We start from the raw sequence: 20,700 nt of genomic DNA on the forward strand, positions 1-20,700 counted from the left end.
GGGTAAGGGGTGCCACCACCCAACTGTAATCCCTGATAAACCGGCGATAGAAGTTCACAAACCCCAGAAATCGCTGGAGTTGCTTGCAGGTCTCTGCCACCGCCCGGATCTTCTCGGGATCCACTCTCAATTATGTACCTAAGAAGCTGACTGAGGGGACATGGAATTCACACTTCTCAGCCTTCACAAATAATTTGTTCTCCCACAGCCTCTGTAGGACTCGATGGACATGATGAATGTGTTTCTGGAGACTGCTGGAGAAGATTAGGATGTCATCCAGATAGACAAACACAAAGCAGTTAATAAAGTCTCTCACCACATCATTAATCAGGGCTTAAAAAACGCTGGGACATTAGTGAGGCCAAACGGCATGACCAGGTATTCGAAGAGGCCTAGAGGGGTATTAAATGCCATCTTCCACTCGTCCCCCTCCCTTATTCTGACCAGATGGTAGGCGCTTCGTAGGTCCAACTTGGAGAAGATGGTGGCTCCGTGAAGTGGTTATGAGGGGCAGTAGGTACTTGTTTTTAACGGTTATGTTGTTAAGGCCTCAGTAATCGATGCAGGGACATAATGACCCATCCTTCTTTCCCACAAAGAAGAACCCTACACCCATTGGGGAGGATGAGGGCTGAATAATGCCCACCGCGAGAGACTGACTGATGTACTTCTCCATGCCTTCTCTCTCCGGCCGGGACAAGTTATACAACCGACTAGTGGGTAACGAGGCCCCGGGGAGAAGGTCGATAGCACAATTGTATGGTCGGTGTGGAGGCAGGAAAAGAGCCTGTTGTTTACTAAATACTTGTCCCAGGTCATGGTAGTCTGCTGGAACCCTGGATAAGTCGGGGGGGGGGGGGAGGGTTCCACGACAGGTGAGGTTGTGGTGACCTCCCCAGGTGATAGGGCTGACTGAAGACAGGTGGAGTGACAAAACGGACTCCAGCTGGCTATCCTCCCAGTAAACCAGCCAATATGGGGATTATGGTGGCTCAATCAGGGGTATCCCAGAACTACAGGGGCTTGAGGGGAATGGATTAGATTAGTTTGTACCTGCTCCTGATGGTTTCCAGACTGGTTCCTGAGGAATTCTGACTCGGGAGGCTGTGTCCTCATCCAACAGATTTCCCATGGCACCGGAGTCCACCAAGGTGGATAGAGACAGGTAATAGTTCAAAGAGGCTTGGACCTACATCTGGGTTTGGGGGACTGAAGGGAGTGTCGTCTGGCTCACCAGGGTCACCCTTTCTACTGGTGAGCCCTTCTTTTTGGCCAAAGAGAACAGGTATTACGGAAATGGCTGCAATAGAGACAATTCCCTGATCTGGTCGCTCAGTGGGAGAGAGACGGCTCCATCCCAGCTGCATCGGTTCCTCCCTCAGGGTAGTGGGAACGGTCGGAGCAGGAGCTATGCTAGGAGCGGAAGGGGGAGAGAGGCTAGGGCTGGTGGAAGGTGGTAAAATGGGCCATGGGGTGACCCGAGGAGTGGGGTAACCGGTTTTCTCTCTCTGACGTTCTCGGAGTCCGTTATCTAGCCTGGTGGCTAGAGAGTCCAAGCTGTTTGCGTCATCCCTCACCGCCAATTTGTCTTTTATCCTGTCACCGAGACCTTGTCGAAACACTTCCTGGAGTGCCTCGTCATTCCACCCCAGTCGGCTGCTAATATCCGGAACTCAGTGGAGTATTTGGCTATACTTCGTAAGCCCTGACGGAGAGTCAGTAGGCGCTTAGCGGCATCCTTGCCGCGAATGGGATTCCAAAAATCTTCCTCATTTCAGAGATGAAGGTGGGAAAAGAAGAGCAGGTCTCTGACTGGTTATCCCACATTGTGGTGACCCACACTAATTTATTTTCTCAGAACAACCCCATGATGTACGCTGTCTTTGATCTGTCCGTGGTGTACGTACATGGCTGCTGCTCGAAAACCAAGCAGCATTGCAGTAAGAAAGCCCGGCACTTCCCTAGGTCCCCAGCGTAGGGTTCTGGTTCGGGTACGTGCGGCTCTCTTGGTGATCGTGTTGCCGACCCAGGGTGTGCGGGGTGGTCAGACCGGGTTCTCGGAAGGGACGGAGTAAGAGGAGCAGATACTTGGTCGACATGCTCACTGACCTTCTTTACATTCTGGGACAGGGCACGGAGGTTCTCCATGACATCTCTGAGCAGATGATCGTGTAGACCCAGTCGGGTACCCTGGCTGGCGAGGGCCTGATGCAAGGGGGTTCGTGTCTGCTGGGATCATTCTTGGCCAGTTCGTTCTGTTACAAGGAGTGACAGGGGGCGAACCCAAGTGCAGGACACAGACACAGAGACAGGTTGAGAGGTGCTTGCACCGTCACGAATGTGGAACAGGTAACCGGGGAGTGTTGACCCGGAGGCGAGTTTTCGTAGAATATTTAGAGACTGGCATTGAACTTAGAACTAACAGTCCTAAGTGATTGGGAAATGAGGTTATCACACGGGAATCAACCAACGAACTGGCAACCCATGGTTGTGATGCCAGGGTTCTTACCCTGCAGTCTCTGATGGGAACCAGGTGTGCTGTAAATAAGTGAACCGGCAGCAATTGAGAATCTAATGACTGGAATTAAGGCATAATCAAGGAGATAGGAGTGAGGTGGGAGACAGCCAGATGGGACCATGACACACTTTCTTGGGGCAGTTGGGAATGGGTGAATTTCTTCTGTCTCCAATTGGCAATGCACATCACTTGTCAAAGTCACCCATAGACCAAACATAAATTAAAAGGAAACAAAGTAATTCCTTGGTTTAGGCTTCACTTGCAGTGTGAATCAGAATTTGTATGAGTTAAATTTGAAACAACAATTGAAGATTCTGGTGAGGAGACAAGTATGGGTATGTAGAAATGTGTGCAGTGATTTTGTATAACATTACTTAATTTTTCTGTGGCTCAAATAAGAATCTTAAAAATATAATGCTGGATCTACTCAGCAATTTGGGTAGTATCTGTGGGAAGACAGATGCGTTAATGTTTCAGATCAAAGCTTGATCCACTAAATGTTTCTGGCAGTATTTGCTTTTAACTCATGTTTCCATTATCCTTGAAATTCATGAAGTATCAGAACGGATTGAAAATTCTTGACGTGAGCATTTCAACTGTTTGCTACCCAATGGTGATTGGGCTTTTGCTGTGGCTGTTGAGCTACAATTTCCAAATGTTACATCACACAAAACTGAAGAGAAGCTCCATGGATCCTGGAACTGAAACAGAGGCTGATAATTCTAAAAGCACAATTCTAGCACTAGCTGTAGAGATAGAAAGCAAAGTTGTAGTTTCATGTCAGTAAAAAGTTGTGGCCTATAATTTCACACGTGAGGTCATTTCCTTCGTCACTCTGTGCCTGAAAACCATTTGTACTTCTTCTGGAGTAGGCTGTAATTCTGACCATTTCAGGGGTGCATTGCTCCAATCTGGAAATTTAACAGCACATTTCTGGCTGTGACAACTGACGGGCAAATGACTTTCACATCCGTTATACAGAGGCTGGTTTTAATCCCTGTGCTTGGCTCCTTTTGGAGCACTGCTGAATAAACTAAACTAGCTTGTTTTAGCATATCTAGATCTTAACAGTGCAGCCCTCGATTTGAACTTTGTCAAGTGTCATAGTAATCTTTGATCGTAGCCTCTTCACAAAATACAGAACATAACTCCCCCATGTGCTATTAACCATCCTGACTTGCCAGTCCAAGCTCTGAAACAGTCCAAATTATCCATGTAGCATGCCACTCCCTCCCCAACCATCTACCTAACACAGACCTGGCTCCAATCATGCTCTCCGGCTACTGACTACACTTCCTTCACTCCTGAACACTGAGGCTGTCTACAAGAAGGGTCAGAGCCGTCTCTATTTCCTGAGGAGATTGAGGTCCTTTAACATCTGCCGGATGATGCTGAGGATGTTCTACGAGGCTGTGGTGGCCAGTGCTATCATGTTTGCTGTTGTGTGCTGGGGCAGCAGGCTGAGGGTAGCAGACACCAACAGAATCAACAAACTCATTCATAAGGCCAGTGATGTTGTGGGGGTGGAACTGGACTCTCTGACGGTGGTGTCTGAAAAGAGGATGCTGTCCAAGTTGCAGCCATCTTGGACAATGACTCCCATCCACTCCATAATGTTCTGGTTAGGCACAGGAGTACATTCAGCCAGAGACTCATTCCACCGAGATGTAACACTGAGCGTCATAGGAAGTCATTCTTACCTGTGGCTATCAAACTTTGCAACTCCTCCCTCGGAGTGTCAGACACCCTGTGTCAATAGGCTGGTCCTGGACTTATTTCCACTTGGCATGATTAACTTATTATTTAATTATTTATGGTTTTATATTGCAATATTTCTTCACTATTCTTGGTTGGTGCAGCTGTAACAAAACCCAATTTCCCTCGGGATCAATAAAGTATGTCTGTCTGTCTGTCTAACCTCCGAACCTCCAAACCTCCATCCAGCCTACTGATAAGCCACTTTATTCTGACCATATGATTGCTCAGGGGTATTTCTGCTTGCCCACAACCCGGGACAGATGCCCTTGCCTTTGGCTGTTGGTACCCTTTTCCCCTTACCACCCTCAATCACTCTGTTGGACTCACTGATCTAATCTGGCTCCTGACTGGAGCACATTCGACAACCTCTGGTGCTTCAGAAATTAGCATTGTCAAGCTTTGGCTAAAATCATCTAATGTTCCTTTTAGTCTGCATTAAGATTTCTAGGCCAGACAGCTTTTGTCTGGTGTGCACTCACTTAAAAGCTATTTATCTTTTAACATCTTTCACACTGAAGTAAGATCATCGATCTGAAACATTATCTCTTATTCTCTCACCAAAAATGTTTCTTCAGTTGTTGAGAGTTCCCAGATTTTACTTGTTTTATTTCATAAATCATTCAATCTTGTTCAATAAATAATTTCAAGCCTATCCTAAACACAAAAGATTCTTCAAGACCATCCTCTGGGCTTTCCTTTCATATGGCAAATAACTAGAAGGTTGTATTTGAAATATATCATATGTTTCCAGACAGCATACGAAAATACTTGGATCAAAAACCATATTGACAGAATCTGATGGAACTATGCTGACTGAAGGATTAAAGAAATTCTATCTGATAAAAGTTGTCTGTTTGGGAGTCTAGCTGCAGAGCACAATTTTGATTCTATCTGCTCATTACTATCATTTTAACTTGCCTGCCAAGTGCTCGGAGGGATGCCCACAGGTTCAGTTCTTGAGTGCTGGTCGTTTACCATATTCATGTGTGTCTGCCCCATCAGCTTTGGTCAAATCAGCTCAATCAAATGATGTGTAATCCGTTGCCTACAAAGTGAAATCATTTGTGAAAATCAGCAGTTAAACTGACAGATTGCATTGCCACTGCAGACCTCAGCACCCATTGTTGCCGACTCTGAAATGCACTCGTGTTCAAATCTCCGTGGATAGTTCCCTGCATTTCAAACCCTTCTGCCTTCACACTGTACCTACCAGCACCACCCCCTATAGCACAAGATATATTCCAGGAAACAGTATTCACTTCCACAAAGATTGCACCTACATTCTGCATCTAGCATTGCATTCAAGTGTATTGGAGCTGAACAGGATAGTGCTAGAAACGTGTGCTTTGATCGCAGTGCACCGTTTTAATGTTGTCAGACACACAAATATGTTGTCACTTCATTATTGTGTCAGTATCTGGTTGGTATTAACTGTTATTTATGGCAGGAGTACATAAATGTGGGGCTCCGTATTAGGATGACCATCTCTTTAAGCTAGCAAATGATAGAACCATAGAACCATAGAAAACTACAGCACAGTACAGGCCCTTCAGCCCTCCATGTTGTGCCGACCCATATAATCCTTAAAAAAAAGTACTAAACCCACACTACCCCATAACCCTCTATTTTTCTTTTATCCATGTGCCTGTCCAAGAGGCTTTTAAATACCCCTAATATTTAAGCCTCCACCACCATCCCTGGCAAGTCATTCCAGGCACTCACAACCCTCTGTGTAAAAAACTTACCCCTGATGACTCCCCTAAACTTGCCTCCCTTAATTTTGTACATATGCCCTCTGGTGTTTGCTATTGGAGCCCTGGGAAACAGGTACTGACTATCCACCCTATCTATGCCTCTCATAATCTTTAGACCTTTAAAGAATGATGTTTAAAGAATTCTTGTGGTTCTTAAAGGGGAAGTGCACTGTAGCTGGAACTCAAGGCAGAAGTAATTTTATAGGCTGTGGCAGCTGGTAAGAAGAGATGTTCAAATTTACATAAGTTCAGTTGTCAGATTTTCTAATGTGAATCTGAAAGATTTCGTTAATTCGGTGGCGAGGATGGAAGAGGTCACCCTAAAATGAAAAGTTAATGGTCTAAATGCTGGTCAAGTCTTGCCAATTCGATCACTTACTTCAATCTATTCAAGATACACACTTCCATTGCTCTTTCTTTTCAGGATCAGGGTATTGTTGGTAAGGCCATCACCTACTGCCTAATGTCCATCCATAAATGCTCTTGAAAACATAAGATAGAGAAGCAGAATTAGGCCATTTGGCCCATTGAGTCTGCTCCGCCATTTTATCATGACTGATCCATTACAGTATTCCTCTCAGCCCCAGTCTCCTGCCTTCTCTCTGTATCCCTTCCCGCCTTGACCAATCAAGAATCTATCATCCTCTGCTTTAAATATTGATAAAGATGATCTCCACAGCTTCCTGTGGCAAAGAATTACACAATCCACCACTCTCTGGCTAAAGAAATTCATCCTCACCGCTGTTCTAAATAGACCTCCCTATTCTGAGGCTGTATCCACTGGTCCTAGACTCTCCTCTCCATATCCACTCTATCAAGACCTTTCACCATTCGATAGGTTTCAATGAGGTCACCCATCATTTTTCTGAATTCTAGTGAACACAGGCCCAGAGCCATCAAACGCACTTCATATGACAAGCCGGTCAATCCTGGAATCATTTTTGTGAACCTTCTTTGAACCAACTCCAGTGTCAATGCATCCTTTCTAAGATAAGGGGCCCAAAACTGCTCACAACCTCACCAGTGCTTTATAAAGTCTCAGCATTACATCCTTGCTTTTATGTTCTAGTCCTTGCAAAATGAATCCTAACATCATATTGTCCTTCCTCACCACAGACTCAACCTGCAAATTAACCTTTAGGGAATCCCTTTGCACCTCAGCTTTTTGAATTTTATCTCCATTTAGAAAATAGTTTGCCCTTTTATTTCTTTTAACAAAGTGCATGACCATACACTTCCTGACATTGTCTTCTTTCTGCCAATTCTTTGCCCATTCTCCCGATCTGTCTAAATCCTTTTGTAGCTTCTCTACTTCCTCAAAACTACCTGCCCCTCCACCTATCTTCACATCATCCGCAAACTTTGCAACAAAGCCATCAATTCTGTCATCCAAGTCACTGATGTGTAATGTAGAAAGAAGCAATCCCAACACTGACCCCTGTGGAAAACCACTAGTCACCAGCACCAGTGGGAGAACGAGATGGTGAGCCTCCTTCTTGAAAGACTGCAGTCCTTCTGGTGAAGGTACTTCAGCGGTGTTGTCGAGTGGGGAGTTCCAGGATTTAGACCCAGCGACTATAAAGAAAGGGCAGTAAATTTCCAAGTCTGAATGGGTGTGTAATTTGGAGGGCAAGCTGCAGTTTGGTGTTACCATGTACTTACTGCATTTGTCTTTCTTCTCAGTAGTAGAGGTTACAGTTTAGGAGGAGCAGCTGGAGTGACCTGAATAAGTCCTGTTGTGCATTTTGTAGATGCAGCCATTATGAATCACTCGTAGAGGGAATGAATGCTTTGAGTGGTTGAAACCGTGTCAACAAACTGCTTTGTCCCGGATGGTGTTAAGCTTCTTCAGAGTTGTCAGTGCTGTGCTCACCCTGGCAAGTGGTGGGTGTTCTATTAGGCACTCGGCTTGTGCCTCGTTGATGCTGGAAGAGCCCGGGGTGTTGTGCACTACAGATACCCTACCCCTGGTCTTTGTTTCCAGCTGCTGTATTTATGTGTTGGTTCAATTGCTGCTTTCTCCATGGGAGCTGAAAGAAAGCATTCGGGGCTTCTCTGAAGTCCATTAGGCAATGCTGGCATTGCATCTGCTTTGCATACTAATGCAGCAACCTGCCTTCTCTGCACGTGAGTGTTGCATGCTCAACTGTCATTATCAATACGGAGATCTGCACGTGAGTGTTGCATGCTGAACTGTCATTATCAATACAGAGAGTGCACAAGATGCTTTAATTAGGAAAATGCAACTTTCCCAATGCACAGGGTCCTGTGTCATTTGGCTCCAGGCGTAGGGCAAGTGAAATGTTACAACTTGAACACTTTGCCTTGATAAAGCAACAGAACCAGGTTCAGTTCCAGCGACCTGAATGTGAAGTTTCCCTTACTGTGTCAAGAGTACTTAGTGTAGTTTAAATGGCCGTTGTGTGTTCTTTTATGTCGGATATTGGAGTCCTGGGAGACCCGGAGTCTCCCGGGGAACTACATCTGGGTGAAGTGCATCCGGCTGCAGCTCCTTGTAGACCATGTTAGGGATCTGGAGCAGCAGCTGGATGACCTTCGGCTTGCATGGGAGAGCGAGGAGATCATCGATCGGGGTTCAGGGAAGTACTCATCCCTAAGGTGCAGGAGGCAGGAAGCTGGGTGATTGTTAGGAGAAGGAATGGGAAGGTGAATAGGCAGTTAGCACAGAGCTCCCCTGTGGCCATTCCCCTCAATAATAAGTATTCCGTTTTGAATACTGCTTTGTGAGCTGACCTGCCAGGGGAATGCCACGGAGACCAGGTGACTGGCACTGAGCATGGGTCCATGATGCAGAAGGGAAATAGTGAGAAAAGTGGAGTGCTGGTGTTAGAGGAGTCAATAGTCAGACTGGAGATTCTGTGGATATGAACAGGCTACCCGGATGCTATGTTGCCTCCCAGGTGCCAGGGTCAGAGACGTCTCAGATCCTGTCCACAGCATTTTGGGGGGAGGGGAAGGGAGAGCAGACAGATGTCTTGGTACATATTGGTACCAATGATATAGGAAGAAAAAGCAAAGAGGTCCTGAAGGGAGCATTAATTTAGAGACCTGGGGAGAAATCTAAAAAGCAGGACCTCCAGGGTAATAATTTCTGGATTGCTACCTGTGTCACGCACCAGTGAGGGTAGAAACAGGATGGTTTGGCAGATAAATGCCTGGCTGAGAAGCTGGTGCAAGGGGCACGGCTTCAGGTTCTTGGATCATTGGGACTCTTCTGGGGGAAGGTATGACCTGTTCAAAAGGGCTAGTTGCATCTGAACCCGAAGAGGACAAATGTTCTCACAGGTATTTTTGTTAGAGCTGTTGAGGAGGTTTTAAACTAATTAGCTGGGGGATGGGAACTGGAGTGAAGGGACTCAAGATAGGATGCAAAGATGCAGAGAGTGCAGTCAAACTGTCAGGAAGAGCAGGCAGATGATCGGACAAAATTGCAGCTAGCAGGGTGAGTATCAGCGTATTAGCGATGCAGAATCAAAAGGGGTAGCAAATACAGTACTCAAAGTGTTATATCTCAATGCATGGAGTATAACAAATAAGGTAGATGATCTTGTTGCACTGTTACAGGTTGCCAGCTATGATGTTGTGGCCATCACTGAATCATGGCTGAAGGTTAGGCGCTGAATGTCCAAAGTTGCACATTGTATTGGAGGGATAGGAAGGTAAGCAGACGTGGTGGTGTGGTTCTGCTAGTAAAGAATGACATCCAATCAGTAGAAAGATGTGACATAGAAATCAGAAGATGTTGAATCCTTGTGGGTTGAGTGAAGAAACTGCAAGGGTAAAAGGACCCTGACGGCAGCTTTATGTAGGTCTCCGAACAGTAACTGGGATATGGACTACAGATGTGAAAATAAAAAAGGCGTGTCAAAAGGGCAATGTTTTGATATTCATGGGAGATTTTAACATCCAGGTAGATTGGGAAAATCAGGTTGGTAATGGATCTCAAGAGAGTGAAGTTGTTGAATGTTCACGAGAAGGCTTTTTAGAGCAGTTTGTTGTTGAGCCTACTAGGGGATCAGCTATACTGGATTGGATGTTATGTAATGAAGTAGAGGTGATTAGGGATCTTAAGGACACAGGACAAGATCAGACAAATTAGCATGGTTTCCTTAAGGGAAAATCCTGCCTGACGAACCTGTTGGAATTCATTGAGGAGATTACAAGTAGGATAGATAAAGGGGGTGTAGTGGATGTTGTATATTTGGAATTTCAGAAGGCCTTTGACAAGGTGCCACACATAAGGCTGCTTAACAAGTTAACAGCCCATAGTATTACAGGAAATTAACTAGCATGGTTAGACCATTGGCTGATTGGTAGGAGGCAACAAGTGGGAATAAAAGATTCCTTTTCTGTTAGCTGCCAGTGACTAGTGGTGTTCCACAGGGTTCAGTGTTGGGACTGCTTCTTTTAATGCTGTATATCACTGATTTAGGTGATGGAATAGATGGCTTTGTTGCCAAATTTATGTAATATGAAGATTTGTGGAGGGGCAGGCAGTATTCAGGGAACAGGCAGTCTGCGGAAGGACTTAGACAGATTAGGAGAATGGGCAAGAGAGTGGCAAATGAAATACAATGTTGGAAAATGCATGGTCATGCACTTTGGTAGTAGAAATAAATATGCAGACTATTTTCTAAATGGGGAGAAAATCCAAAAATCTGAGATGTAAAGGGACTTGGGAGACCTTGTGCAGGACACCCTAAAGGATAACTTGCAGGTAGAGTCTGTGGTGAAGAAGGCAAATATAATGTTAGTATTCATTTCAAGGTCTGGAATACAAGAGCAGGGATGTGATGCTGGGGCTTTACAGGGCACTGATGAGGCCTCACCTTGAGTATTGTGAACAGTTTTGGGCTTCTCATCACAGAAAAGATGTGCTAGCATTGGAGAGGATCCAGAGGAGGTTCCGGGAATGAAAGGGTTATCAAGGTTCAAAGGTCCAATTTAATGTTAGAGTAATGTATACAATATATGTACATCCTGAAATGGTTTTTCTTCACAAACATTCATGAAAATAGAGAAGTGCCCCAAAGTATGAACGACAGTTAAACATAAGAACCTCAAAGTCCCCCCGCCCAGCTGCACTCTCTCCTGCGTGAAAGCGGCAGCGAGCAACAATCCCCCCTCCCCGTCCGATTTAAAAAAAGCATCAGCACCAGCCACCGAGCACTCAAGCGTGAGCAAAGCAACAGCAAAGACACAGACTTGCACTACTCCAAAGAGTTCGCGTTTCACCCAGCATTCAACAAACCACAGGTTCTCTCTCCCTAATAAGGGAGAAAGAGGTGTCTCCATTTTCCCAGCAAGCAGGGACACATAACAAACAACTCGCTGGTTTATGGGGCACATTTGATAGCTCTGGGTCTGTACTCGCTGGGATTTAGAAGGATGGGGTGGGGGGGGATCTCACTGAAACCTTTTGAATGTTGAAAGGCCTAGACAGAGTAGATGTGGAAAGGATGTTTCCCACAGTGGAGGTATCTAGAAAAGAGGGCATAGCCTCAGGATAGAGGGGCATCCATTTAAAACAGAGATGCACAGGAGTTTCTTTAGCCAGAGAGTGGTGAATTTGTGGAATTGTTACCACAGGCAGCTGTGGAGGCCACGTCTTTGTGTGTATTTAAGGTAGAGATTGATATGTTCTTCATTGGCCATGGCATCAAATGCTAGAAGGCCGGAGAGTGGGGCTGAGGAGGGGTAAAAAAGGATCAACTATGATTGAATGGTGGAGCAGACTCAATGGGCCAAGTGGCTTAATTCTGCTGCTATACCTTATGGTCTTATGGACTGTTGTGCCTTTCCTCTGCTAGTTTTTCCCTCATATAGTAACAAACAAATATACTTGTTATTGAGGGGAACACCCACAGGGTTCTCTGCACTGGCTGCTTTTCCCGTTTCCCCCTTCTCACAGTCAACCAGTTATCAGCATCCTACAACTTAGGTGTAACTGCCTCCCTGTAACACTTGCCAATCAAATCCTTTGTCTTCCAAATGATCCATAGGTCATCCAATTCCAAGGTGTTGCAGCCGGATGCACTTGTTGCAGGTGTGGTCATCAGAGACATGGAGGTCTCTCTGACTTCCCATGTCCTTGAAGAAGAGCACTTCACCTCCCTGGGTTCCAGTCCCACTGCTCTATCTGTGCAGTCACAGAAAGAAAGAAAACTTAACAGAGCCTTCACCTCTCCAACCCTGCCCACTTACACTACAGTTGCTCCCCTTCTTCTTTTGTGCTAATGGTGCCTCACACCTTTCGGGAAGGTACATTACCACCAACTGCTGTGATGGAGTATTAAGGGAGACCTGATGGGATCAGATCCTACACCCCAAACCTGTTTTAATTAAAAAGTTAGCACTTAGCTCACAAGGTAATAATTGTGTTGAAAACCCTTCAGCTCAATGTGCCTCTGCCAACCATCATGCTTCTCAATACTAATCCCACTTGCCTTCATTAATTCTATATCTCTCTATGCCTTACTCATACAAGTACCTGTCCAGATGCCTTTAAAGTGTTGTTACTATTCATAGCTCTGGCAGTTTTGAGCTGTAACGATAACCTCTGACAGTTCATTCCAGAGTTTTTACTTCACTACTCTCTGTGTGAAATGCTTACCCTAAGGCCCCCTTTAAAGCTCTTCCTTCTTACTTTCATTCTATGACCTTTAGTTATGTACGATGAAAAACAGATACTGTCTCCCTACCCTGTTTATGTCTCTTACAATATAATGTACAGTACATACCACTCACTATCCAATCACCACTCAGCCTCCTACACTCCAAAGAAAACTGACCCATCCAATCCAGCAACTTCTTTGGGAATCTTCTCTGCACCCTCTCTAGCTTAATCGTATCTTTCCTGTAGAGTGATGGCCAGAAATTTGAGTGCAGCCTAACCAGCATTTAGTGATTTGTCTATTCTTGTACTCGGTAACCTTATTGCAGATCTACCTGTGCTCCACCTTTCATGGAACTAAATACGGTACTTGTATTCCAATATCTTTCTGTTCTACAGGATCCCTCTGGGCTCTGCCATTCACTGTGTACATCCTGGTTCATCTTCCCAAAATGAGTCACTTCACACTTGTCTGAGTGAAATTCCATCTCCCGTTCCTTGCCCACTTTCTTAGTAGATCTAAATTTTGCTATAAACTAAGACAACTTTCTTCATGTTCAATTGTGGTGTATCATCTGCAATTTGCCATCTACATTCTCATCCAAATTATTAATATATATAAAAGGGAAAAGCGTCTGAGATAGCATAAGCAATTGATTTCTTTCCACTATGGACAATGGCAGAACTGTTGATACTTAAGCTGTTATGTAACTCATTTAAGCTGTAATCTAAAAATGCCATATAATGTGGATGTATGACAGTTACTATGTGAATAAGTTGTAGCCAATCAATACATCTTACAGTGCAATGGGTCCCTCTTGTGGTTTGTTGGAAGATTGATGATTGGTGTAGTGATGTTGAAAAAGAAGCATTAACCAGAATTGGGTTCAAATATCATGATGATAAAGAGTTATACATGTAGAACCAGTCTTGACAGAGTCATCAAACTTAAAGCTATCACATTAACTGAGAAGCTTTGAATTCTAGTATTCTTTTCTCTTAGTGGTTGTCCAATTAATCTTAAAGAAAAATTCCAGTCCCTTGTGTTTAAGAAAACCAAGTTCTTTCAAGAGCAAAGAACAGATTATAATCTCTGTCTTCACCCTGGATTTTGGGAGAGTTCCTGGTCCACTGAGCTTTTCTGCTTGTGTATTTTGTCTGGAGCCATTTTACATCCAAGAATTGCAAATGGAGTACCTTTTATTGTTGTCATATGTATTGAGATACTGTGACAAGTGCATTGAGAAAGTATAAGTAAAACACGAACTGAATGCAGAATGAAACGAACAGCTACATTATATCACCTTAAGACCATAGGAGCAGAATTAGACCATTTGGCCCATCAAGACTGCTCCACCATTCAATCATGGCTGATTTTTTTTCCCCTCCTCAACCCCACTCCCCCGCCTTCTCCTTGTAACCTTTGATGCCGTGTCCAATCAAGAACCTATTAATCTCTGCTATAAATGCACCAAATGAACTGGCATCCACAGCTGTCTGTGGTAATAAATTGCACAAATTCACCACCCTCTGGCAAAAGAAATTTCTCCATATCTCTTTTTTAAATGGATGCACCTCTATCCGGAGGCTGTGCCCTCTTGTCCTCGACTCCCCCACCATGGGAAACAAGCTTTCCACTACTCTGTCAAGACTTTTCAGCATTACATGGACCCAGCAAAGCAAAAAGAGTGAGTTTGTTTTCTATATGTTGCAAACAAGGAGAATGAAACTTTTTTTAAATCAACACTTCAAAAAATATACTTTTACTTCCACTTTATTTAATGAACAATGGGAGCTGTGCAAGCACAATACTACTGTGGGTCAAAATATCACTTCCTTTCTCCCACATCCTCTTCTCAGCCCTCTCCACTTACTGCTGTTTGGGATTGGAATCCCAAAGAAGGAAGGACAGTGATACTTCCGGTCAAGATGGCACCTGCATACAATACTCCCTCAGTCGCCATCTTCAGGATATATTATGAAACCATATATTTCACTTATTTTATGTCTTTTACATTTGCTTTTCATCTTGAATGTGATTCTAGAACTGTTGGAACCCATGGTTTGCAGTTTGGAGTTATTTTGTGTGTTTCAGCGCTCTGCAGTCTCTGAGAGATTCTGACAGGGAGAGGCAGTGTGTGGGAAGCTCGTGGAGAGAAAGCTATGGGCACAGGGTGCGACACGATGCTCGCCTCCATTTTGCCAATTAAAACTTCCATTTATTCACTGATTAATGTGACAAGGGAGATTGAAACATTAAGGCAAATGTGGAAGGTTCACTGCCTGTCCTTTGATCGCTGCGGAATCGCTCTGCTACTGGAGAGGGGAGACTGCCGTTTGATCGCTGGGGGATCGCTCTGCTACTGGAGAGGGGAGACTGCCGTTTGATCGCTGGGGGATCGCTCTGCTACTGGAGAGGGGAGACTGCCTTTAGATCGCTGGTGGGATCACTCTGGTACTGGAGAGGGGAGACTGCCGTTTGATTGCTGGGGGATCGCTCTGCTACTGGAGAGGGGAGGCTGCCGTTTGATCGCTGGGAGATCGCTCTGCTACTGGAGAGGGGAGACTGCCGTTTGATCGCTGGGGGATCGCTCTGCTACTGGAGAGGGGAGACTGCCGTTTGATCGCTGGGGGATTGCTCTGCTACTGGAGAGGGGAGGCTGCCATTTGATCGCTGGGGTTCGCTCTGCTACTGGAGAGGGGAGACTGCCGTTTGATCGCTGGGGGATCGCTCTGCTACTGGAGAGGGGAGACTGCCGTTTGATCGCTGGGGGATCGCTCTGCTACTGGAGAGGGGAGACTGCCGTTTGATCGCTGGGGGGTCGCTCTGCTACTGGAGAGGGGGAGACTGCCGTTTGATCGCTGGGGGGTCGCTCTGCTACTGGAGAGGGGAGACTGCCGTTTGATCGCTGGGGGATCGCTCTGCTACTGGAGAGGGGAGGCTGCCGTTTGATCGCTGGGGGATCGCTCTGCTACTGGAGAGGGGAGACTGCCGTTTGATCGCTGGGGGATCGCTCTGCTACTGGAGAGGGGAGACTGCCGTTTGATTGCTGGGGGATCGCTCTGCTACAGAGAGGGGAGACTGCCGTTTGATCGCTGGGGGATCGCTCTGCTACTGGAGAGGGGAGACTGCCGTTTGATCGCTGATGGGGTTGCTCACTGCTAGAAAGGGAAAAGCCTGCCACTGAGCCCGGAGAATGTTACCCTGGTTTTCTGTACTTTGGATATGGACTTGTAGAGCTTTTTCCAGTCTTATAGTTTTTTATATTCTGCAATTATCGTCTGATATTTCTTGTTTTTTGTGTGTGAGGGAAGGAGGATTTGGGGGTCAATGTGCCTGTTTCATTTTTGTTCTGGGAGGAGGGATTTGAGTGTTGATGATCGTGCTGTCATTCTTTTCTTTCTTGTTTTCATCTCTATTTCAGAGTTGTATACTTTGATAATAAATGATTCTGTCCACCCTCATGATTTTATAAACCTCTATCATTTAACCCCCTTCCCCCATTTAATCTATAACATTCCAACCTCTCCTGACAACTAAAACTCTCGAAACCACACAACATTCTGCTGAATCTTTTCTGCGCCCTCATTGACACCTCCATGTCCTTCCTGTAAGGCAGGCAACAAAATCTCCTGTTTTGTTTCTATTGCCTTCTTAAATAGAGAAACATTAGCTATTCTCCATTCATTCGGATCTTGTCTATGTCTAAAGAGGATGAAAAGAACTCTGTTAAGGCCCCAGCAATTTCTTGTCTTTCCTCTCACAATAACCTGGGATAGATCTCAAAAGGCATTAGGGACTTGTCTGCTTTCATGGGGTAGAACAGGGGTTCCAAGCCTGGGATCCACGGACCCCTTGCTTAATGGTTTTGGTCCATGGCATAAGAAAGGTTGGGAACTCCTAGACTAGACCCAACATCTCCTTGAATACACCATGCCTTGGTCTATCTGTGTCCTTCTTCCTGATCTTGCAATCCTCCACCTTTTTTATGGTGGATACCATACCAATGCCAAGTACTTGTTTAGTTCCTTGCCCATTTTGTCTGACTCCAGGCATGAACTGTCTCTAAATTTAGTGTCATTTTAGGTTGCACTTAAAAGCCAGCAAAGTTTGGAGTCAGATAGAAATCAGGCACAGTATAGTTAATCTGTGGATGATGTTAACCAACCAGACAGATTCTTACAAAAAGCCAGAGTCTTGTGGTCACCATTACTGATTCTAGTTTTTCATTAGTGAGATTTCAACTCGTATCTTTGAATCAGAACTCCAGGCCTCTGGGCTACCTATAATTATGCGATTACATTCACATCTTTTGGGGGAGTACTATTACAGTTTATAACAATTTAGCCGAATTGTTGAGCAAACCCAACAGCCCAAATAGTATTGAGATTTTGTGATAAGTAACTTTAGGTATAGTGTGGATTTTTGATACTAGTATGAGAAGTCCCCCACTTAGACATGATTTTTAAGGAAGAAAATTGTTTACTGTGGCAGTCAAATTCAGACTGACTGAAAGGATATACCAACAAGGCAACACTATCACAGCTCAGGATGTTCTGTAGTTTGGAGCTCAACGCCAGTGCTGTTCTGTAAGGAGCCTCTGTATGTCCTCCCTCTGGAATAATATGGTTTTCTCTGGGTCTTCCAGTTTTCTCCTACAGTCTAAAACGGTATCAGGTTGATTGGTCATTATTTGAATGGGGATTTACAAAGAGCAAGCAGAATATTGAAGGTGATGTGCTTACATTATAAATGCAGTAAATAAGTTTCCTTATAAATAGTTTGCAGATCTTAATTGAGACTCATTTCACTCTTGTTGACACGTATCTACTTTGATGATATAATTAACCAAAAGACTGATTTTTCTAAGTATAGAAATGTATTATATCATACATGTTACTATTAAATGAACTTTAATACTGTTATGAAATGTTATGCTACATTTTTGTTTTGTGTTTCTGTTATATTTCAGATGTTGGAAGTTAGAAATCTTTGTTTTTCACTTAACAGATTTTTATTAGTCCTCGGGTGCTTAATCCTGGCCATTTTGTCAACATTCATAGAATACGAGACACTCTCACAAGAATGGCTCCTAATACTGGTTAAGTACAATTTAATTTTGTTGTACATAATAAGGCTAATCTTCTAGATTTAAAATTTGCTTTGATTAATTTGATTGTATGTGATTACTATCTTTTACATATTTAAATTCAGAAATCTGCATAGACTTACTATTCCAATTAACGACATAATTGATGGCATCAATCATTGATCGGTTTTCAAGAAACCCAGCATTGCTCATATGGGTTGACTTAGTCTGACCAGACAGGAATCATTAAATAAATGATTTATTGGGTCAATACTCCCCAATGCCATTAGGCTTTACAATTCAACCGCCAGGACTTAAGAACTTTTTAAAATGCTATTATTAATGCTTTTTGAGATAGTGATTTAGATGCATATCAGACTTTTTACTGAGTTAAGTATTGTATGTAATTAGTTTTGCTACAACAAGTGTATGGGACATTGGAAAACAAAGTTGAATTTCCCCATGGGGATGAATAAAGTATCTATCTATCTATCTATCTATCTATCTATCTATCTATCTATCTATCTAATAAATGGAACAGAATTTAGCTTCATGGAGTTAAGAAGGAATGTTTTCTTTCAGAGGGCCGAATATATAAAATTCTCTCTCCTAGCATAGTGTAGAGATGGAATCATTGGATATATTCAAGTGTGAGATAGTTTTGTATTCAAGGAGAGTCGAAGGTTTTGTGGATGGGGCAGGGAAATGCTGAGGCTGAGATCAGGTCAGGTATGATCCTGAATAATGAAACAGGCTCAATCATTCCTTTTCTTTTGCTCCTGTTTCTTATGTTCACGCATTAGGTGCATCATACCTCACTCCTTAAATTGTGTACCTCTTTAATCTACACCTTTATATACAAGATTATTGAACACTCTTCAAACAACATCTCAACTGGTACACCTTCTCTAACACTTTGGTCACTGTCTCATCAGAACCACATCATTCTCAGTCATCTTCATTTAATGAAATACATCACCCTATACATTATCTATATGTTACATGCATCACATAGCTCAATCTTATCTACATCCACACAACACTTATCTATGTACTTAAATATATTTATTTTCTTCCTTCAACATACATTAGACATCCATATTCTATCTACATTATACATTGATCATGTTCAAAATGTTCACACTATGGCTATCTATCCGAACCCTAATTTCCCTTATCTCTCTTCTTGATACATTACTTATTGAAACCTTTTCTGCGATAACATATATCATTCAGCTCCATGTACGTTATTCATTATTCATCCATCCTTCTGTTACCTAAACTTCTTTACATCTAAATCTCTCATACACTGTTTTAGTCACTGTTCTGCTGCACACCTTCATACGTTACTTATCAAATTCTCTGAATACATTATTCATTTGCTTCCCTTCATATATAATATCTGTTCCTCCACAAATGTCAGTCTCCATACACTAATCATCTACATAGTCTGCTCTCAGTATCATTGATCTGTACATATTACATTTTTAAATATTTTTATTCTTTCATGGGATCTGAGTATCAAAGGTGGTTGCTGTCTCTAATTGTCCTCAAGAAATTCATGGTGAGCTATCTTCTGGAACTGTTAAAGGGACTTTTTCAGTATTGCTTGATAAGGTTTTGGAGAGATTTGATAAAATAATGATGAAGGAATTCTAATGTTTTTATAAGTCTTATGGTTTGAAGAAGAACTTGAAATGGTGGTGTTCCTGTACATCTGCTCCATTGTCCTTGTCGTAGAAATCAGCGGTTTGGGATGTACTGTCAAAGAAGCTGTGTGGTGCGTCTTGTAGACGGTACAAAGTACTGCTGTGATGCACCATCTTGTAGAGGAGTTGAATGTTTCAGATGATTGATTAGGTGACAATTAAACACGCTGCTCTGTTCTGAACAGTGTGAAAGTCCTTCTTTGTTGTTTGAGCTGCTTTATATTTGAGTGGAAAATATTCAGTCCCAATTCTCTCGTGGTTTATGGATGGTGGAAAAGCTTAAAGTAGTGAGCCATTTCCTGTTGAATATCTAGGATAGGACTTTTATAAGAGCAACATTTGTAGCCTAGTTGAATTTCTGTTTAATGGTGACCACAGGATGTTCATTGGGGATTATTTAGCGATTGTGATGCCTTTGAACAACAAGGAGTGATAACCAAATTCCCACTTGTTGACAATAGTCTCAGTACTTGTGTATGCTGTATGAAACATTTCTGGCTAAGGCAGAATATAGAATGGTGGGAAAAACTGTTCCATAGTTTAAGGATTTTTGAATTGATCTGAGCATTGTGTCACTATTGGTGAATGTCCATCCTGCCACCTTTCTAATAAAGCGAGAGACCATGAAACAGCCTAAGAGAGTTGGGCCTAGGACACGATTCTGAGGAACTCTTGATGTGGTCAGCACCCACATCACTCATCTGTACCTCCTAATGCTGGCAGGACCCTTGTCTGTCTATTTGTCACCTTAAATGGTCCAGTATTTGCTTCAGTATTAATGTTCAATAAGTGATTTCACTTGACATTCAAGAAATAGTTTCTACTCCCAGAATGTCACAATGCTAATTCCAACAGCTATGCTTCACAAAACTTAACTACAAGTAAAAAGTTCAGATTTGATTTTTATATCAAATTAAACAAGGTGTGACCAAGTATTTTGAAGTATGTAAACAGCCTGCATTTATGTGGAGTTTTACTTGTGATTTATCTCAGGTACGTGTATTAAATTACAATACTTTGTAATAAGCTGTGTGTCCATTTTTTTTAACAGGAAGCTGTTACCATCGTAGTATTTGGCTTAGAGTTTTGCCTCAGGGTTTGGGCAGCTGGCTGCTGCTGTCGATACAGAGGATGGAGAGGCCGCCTGAAATTCATCAGAAAGCCATTATGTATTTTAGGTCAGTAGTTGCTTTACTTATAGTTAAACACAAAGGAAACTTTGTCTTAGATGGTGTAA

The 20,700-nt window shown here is 43.3% G+C and overlaps 1 protein-coding gene across 1 annotated transcript in view; it reads left to right on the forward strand.

Annotated features, from left to right (window-relative positions):
- The window catches only part of kcnq3 (potassium voltage-gated channel, KQT-like subfamily, member 3), a 438,332-nt gene that overhangs the window by 306,763 nt on the left and 110,869 nt on the right, over positions 1 to 20,700 (forward strand). The window contains exons 2-3 of the mRNA XM_073043231.1: positions 17,676 to 17,766; positions 20,515 to 20,641. Coding sequence (XP_072899332.1) covers positions 17,676 to 17,766; positions 20,515 to 20,641 — 218 coding nt within the window. The remainder of the gene's footprint in view (positions 1 to 17,675; positions 17,767 to 20,514; positions 20,642 to 20,700) is intronic.

The sequence above is a fragment of the Hemitrygon akajei genome, chromosome 1 (assembly GCF_048418815.1).
Source record: "Hemitrygon akajei chromosome 1, sHemAka1.3, whole genome shotgun sequence".
Classification (NCBI taxonomy): Eukaryota; Metazoa; Chordata; class Chondrichthyes; order Myliobatiformes; family Dasyatidae; genus Hemitrygon; species Hemitrygon akajei.